Source organism: Atta cephalotes (genome assembly GCF_000143395.1).
Source record: "Atta cephalotes unplaced genomic scaffold scaffold00008, whole genome shotgun sequence".
NCBI lineage: Eukaryota > Metazoa > Arthropoda > Insecta > Hymenoptera > Formicidae > Atta > Atta cephalotes.
The window spans coordinates 2,396,612-2,402,655 of NW_012130072.1; the positions used below are offsets into that span (position 1 = coordinate 2,396,612).

General features: G+C 31.1%; 1 protein-coding gene across 1 annotated transcript in view; it reads left to right on the forward strand.

The window, feature by feature from the left end:
- LOC105627143 (cysteine-rich secretory protein 1-like) overlaps nt 1-2,948 on the forward strand; it is a 14,950-nt gene extending 12,002 nt beyond the window's left edge. The window contains exon 5 of the mRNA XM_012208430.1: nt 2,690-2,948. Within this exon, the coding sequence (XP_012063820.1) occupies nt 2,690-2,948 (259 nt within the window). The remainder of the gene's footprint in view (nt 1-2,689) is intronic.
- Nucleotides 2,949-6,044: the final 3,096 nt, after the last annotated feature.

Genomic DNA, 6,044 nt, shown 5'->3' on the forward strand with positions numbered 1-6,044 from the left:
ACACACACACACACACACACACACACACACACACACACACACACACACACACGAATATGTATATATAAATTTATATATATATATATATATATATATATAATAAATATATGCAGGATGCTCAATGCAAAATATACGACGAACGATGTATGAATAAGAATTTTCTTGAAGCTTGAGTGAGAGAGAGATATGAATTAGTTAGAAAGGAAAAGTACTACATATTTTGATTAAGAAAAACTGTTTATGACATCGAATAATAGTAAATTAAAAAGTATTAGTAAATTTGTAAAAACATTGATACTTTAAACATAAAATTAATTTAAAATAAAGATGAATATTATATATTCTTCTAAGAATACAAAAACGATTATATTATTGTAGAATAAAATTAAAAATATTGCAATTTTTTATTTTTCTTGTTAATAAAAACTGAAATTGTTTATGTAATTTTTTTTTTATTTATACTTTTACTCTGTAAATAATAATACTATTCAGGAAGAGAGATAATTTGCCTTAATTTAATAATATGTACATTCTTATATAATGTTCTAAAGATTATAAATTGAATAGTAACTTTTATCAACATTTTGTATACAACAATAATTCACTGGAATAGAGAATTGATTATATATCACAGAGAAAGAGAGAAAAAGAAAGAGGGAGGAACTACGTTGCTATCTTTGCATTCCCGAATAAGCTGTCCAAGTGAGTGACAATAAATAAATGATTTTCTCAGCGACATTTCACGCGCGAACGACTCACGCAATTAGAATTCGCTCCGGTCTTCGGTCTTGCAATTTATCGCTCCTGCAAACCGTACAAAAATGCCGGCGACCCAATTCTGAACTAAGGATTCCTACAAATCGTGACGCTATATATTCCTCATATCGATTTCTCGCAATACGCGGATCCGATAAATTTTCCGCGAGATCCGTTCTAATACGATCTGCGACAAGTTCACCGCAGTTTCATATATTCATGTTACGAGATACTAACAGGCAAACGTATACGGTCGTCATATTAGCTTTTCTACCGCAGAGAAACTCGACAAATTAAACTAAACTCAAACGAATTTTCGAAACAAATATAAATTCACTAGAAGAATTTAACAAAATCTAATGGATTTTAAAACTATAGAATATATTTCGTACATCGACCATACTTTGTAATAAGCTTTAGCTAAAATTAATTAAAAATTAGCACATCTATTCATTGTGAAATCAATTTCCATAGAAAAAATTCTAGCATTTTAGAAAAAAAATGGTATTCCATAAAATAATTTTTAAGATCATTTCATATGCCAATTTATACGTCAATCTGTACTTCTTATTAAGCAGCACACATTCTCCAGCAGTGTATTTGACGCCTGACCTATTTTGCGCGAAAAGCGAAGCCGGTGCGGCTGCATAGCCGCCATCAGTGGCCCGAGTCCTGAATAAATAAACCGTGTCAGGTGGTGGTGGGCCACCTTATCCTTCCTTTTATCTTGCCGTTCTTCCACACCGGCTCTATCTCGTAATTAATTTCGTGGATATATACAGCAGCCCGAGCTGGCCGGCCTTTAAAGACGGAAATTCTCGCGGGATCGTTTAAGACGCGCGATTCGTACCGAAAAATACTTTGAATGTAAATTCGGTGGCCCATTTGCAAATTGCTCGACGGTCCTTCTACGGCTTTTCGTTAATGCGCGTGGCTAATGGATTTGGATTAGGATACTGCCTAAAGTATTTTTACACTATTATGCAGACTATCTCAGAAATCGGGTATTTATTTTAAGTTTAAAATACTGGAAATTATTAAAAAACAAACGAGAATATTAATAACAAAGTGTCTATGAACTTTAAATTTAAAAAAAGATATTATTATGTAATAAACAAAATTTCTTTAAAGTGATTATGTGTTTTTCGGTTAATTTGGGATAAAATATAAATTAAGCAAATTACATTAATATAAAATTTTTTTTATAAAAATATAAGCTTATCTTAAAAATATACAAGAGGATACTTGTTGCTATTACGAAATAAGAAATTTAACACTAAAGCAAACTTGATTCTAATTCTTGTATAATTACTGTTTTAATTTTTACACGCGCATGTTAAAATTTTCTCACTCTTATCTAAGGACACACAATTTATTCTTCTCCAACTTGTTGAGTTAATAATAAAAGCGTGTTAAATATTTAAATAACATCTTTTGATGTAATTTTTTATTCCCCTTCCTTCGTATTCAAGCAACTCAAGTATCTCAAACATATATTTGTATATACAGTGATTCTGTATCCGAGCAATATATATTTATATATTGAATGAAATATTAATATAACATGAATCAGAATAAGTTAGAAACAGAAAGCAATAAGAACATTTTGCAAAAATCCAACGTTGCATGGACTAATTTGATGCAATAAGAAAAATAAAATTTTCTGTCGTTACAAGTATCGAAATGAATGCTAAATGCTCGTCGATATTAAATTTATATTCTTGTCGTGCTCGAAATCCAAATTTTTCTTTCTTTTATAGTGGGCCAAAGCAGCTGAAATACGGAAACGTGCTTCGATCTAACGCATATTTAAATCGTAATGAAACATTTAAATTTATTTTTCACGTTTTCATGTCGCTGCGGACTGTTACGATAGATGCTGAGATCGATATTGTTTAATATCATTTAATGCCAGTATGTTCTTGCCTCGCAGCGGGAACTACAAGGGCCGTCTGGGCTTGCCGTACGTGGCCGGAAAGCCATGCAGCATGTGCAAGGATCACTGCACGCAGGACACGCTTTGCACGAACGCCTGCTATCACACCGATCTGTGGTCCAACTGCGCCGAACTGCTTAGGACGTTTGGTTCATGGGTCTGCGAGACGGACACCAAGGAGGGTCGTGAACGCCGAAAGTTCTGTGGCGCCACATGCAATTGCAAGGACAAGATCTACTACCATCATGAAGGGTAGGAGGGCTTGACTTTGGGTCCACCGTGTTGCATGAATAATTTAATCGCTCTGCAAAACTAAACTCAGACCTAGTGGGTGTTACGACGGCTAAGCGGCAGCAGATCGTTTAATGGAGGGTCGTGTTGTTTTATTGATGAGCTCGTTTGTTTAATAATGAGGGAACGCTGAAGGAATGCTCGCGATGTTATGAGCTAATAAGGCATCGAGAAAGGGAGAGGGTGGGAAAAGAGAAAGAGAGGACACACATAGAAAACGGATAACGAGTAAACGGGATAATATGCTAGATGAAGTGATTGTGGGATTTGTGTGCTATCTGAATCTCTGGGGCCTAAATTTCGTGGATTCTAAGGATCCAAAATCTAATAGATCGATAGATTTTGCTCGGCAATTTAACAATTATTGCACATAATCTTTCGATTCCAGAGATTCCAACATATTCTCGTTGTAATATAATCCTTGAATTTTAGAACTCTGAATTTTTATAATTCTCGAATATTCAGGATCCTTTGAAATTTCACAAATTGCCGGTGTAAAACTCGCGTCTGTCTTTTATGATATGCATAAAACTTCATTTTTTATGAAGTTTTACGCGAAGTAATCAATACATTTGCAAAAGATGTCATAATTTTTATAATGTGCTACAACAATACTTAATTTAACATTTAACTTCTTTGTGTATTCGTTTCTTCCAATAATATAAAAATAGTTCAAATAAAGAATCTTAAATAGAAATGGATTAATTTTTCAGATGAATGTATTGTGATATTGACATCGAGATTAAAACATATTATATTTAATGTCTATATTTTACATTGTTAGAGATTGATATAATTTCCTAATTAATATGCACGTACACGTACGTTTGCAGAAGAACAAAGTTCCAGGACTGGGTTTGAAAAGTTTTTATATATATAATATACACTTAAAATTAACTTTTTATCAGTGATTCTTTAATCTGCTTCAATATGTACGTATCCAAAAAAAGATGAAGAGATCAACTTTATATTTTATATTTATTTATAATTATTTTCACATTGCTTATGTTCTTATAAACGTGTATAAAGTAAAGTTTAAAACATAACATTTTATCAATTTAATGTGGTTGCCTGCGTGAATCATATTTTTGGCTTTAAATATTTGTCATATTATAAAATATTCTACATCAAGTTAATTAAATGAATAAACGAGAAACTCATTTAAGCAGAAAACATAATAAGCTTCGAACTTATTACATTTTGTAAATTTAATCGTGAATGTTTCGCATTTCTTCTATTTTTTATCTGAAAAATAACTTTTAAATAAAAAAATTGTAAATAAATCCAGTGGGTAACATATCGAAACTGACAATTATTAGACGATAGACGTACTTCTAATTTTAGCTAACTTGTTAAGAGAAACAATGTAAAAATTAAACTAAGCTTTGAAAAGAATGGTGTGTCGATGTTTCTTGTCGTGATATAACGATGAAACTTCCCTTTATTAGCACAATTAACGATAATGATAACAGTTATTTTTATCTTTAGATTTAACAACAGCGTGTTTACGTGCAGTGCGATATTGGATGAAAGCGAGCCGGAATTGTAAAGTTAACTCTTTACCGCATAATTTCTCTTACAATTAAGAATATATTTCGGATGAGTATAACGCGGTGCATTTAATCTAAAGATATAATCTCTTCTCACGAAACGATTTACAAAGATACATATCGCGCGACAAAAATGCATTATTATTATATCTTCGTAATGATACGTTTATTATGTAAAACGAAAATTATCGGCCAGATCATGAATAAATAAAGATTTATAATAACAAAAATACAAAAAATTTCTATCGAGTAAAAGATAAATTTTTCTAAAAATAAAATATTGCCAATATTTTATATAAATGATATCATTATTGTAAAAAGTAAGATATAATATAGCGCATCGCACGGTTTGTAACTGGTTATAACGGTTAATGAAAAATCATTGTTGTTATTTTTATAGGAAGTGAAAAATCGATATTGTGAAATATATGTCATAATAATGCGGTAAAGAGTTAAGATAAATCGTAAATCATAAAACACATAATCAATGCGTTGAGAAACAACACATGTGATGAATGGCGAGCATGATTGATGATAATGTTAGGTGTTTGATTATCGATAATTAAGAAGTTCGGTAAAGAGATATAACAGTGAATGTAACGGTACAGCTCCAAATAAAATGTTTAAACTGTAATACTTTTTGTCCACTTATAAAATAAATATCCTGTAAATATTACATTTTCCTGCATTTCATCATTTACTTAATCATATTCGAATAGCCATAATCCACCAATAATTGTTTCATTAGCATTTGAATAATTTACAATTGTAATATTGAAATAATAAAATTTATCAATACGTAATAAATGCATAAGCAATCCTTGGCAACGTATAATATCAAGAGAGTTGAGTGCCTCTTTAGTGCCTATAATAAATTAATATTACTGTTAAATTTTGACAAAGCGTAGCCATACTCTCGATTGGGAGAATGAACGCATGTCGGTCGATTATGGCACATTTAATCGATCGTAATATTTATTTGTTGGGAATCGAAGGATTAAACGGAATTATATGGCGAATAAATCGATGAGAGCTGTAAGGGAGGGTGGAGAGAGAAGGAAATTATCCCCTAGGTCAAGAGAAATGTGCAATTCGAGTTAGCGGTGAACCGAATGCATACCTCTTTTTGCTTCAAAGGGCTTAGGAATGCTTTTCAAACTGTGTCTGGGAACCGACAATAATGGTTCCGAACTTCGTCAGACTTTTAAATGAAGAGCACTGCATTGAGATTTTCTTATGTCAAATCGATGTAATTATCGATTTTGATATTAATCTTTTTGCTAAGCATAAATATAAGAATAAGTAATTTTATACATTTCTCATTATTGTTTAGCATTTTAACTCTCGCATTTTAAATACAAGGGGCAAAATGCTAAACAATTAAATATTCAGTTATAGTCTTAATATAATCAAAAATAATTTTATTTTCTAAATATTTAATAAGTATTACCAAACAATTGATTATATTATTATGTTTGTAATATTTATTAAATATTTAGAAAATTAAAATT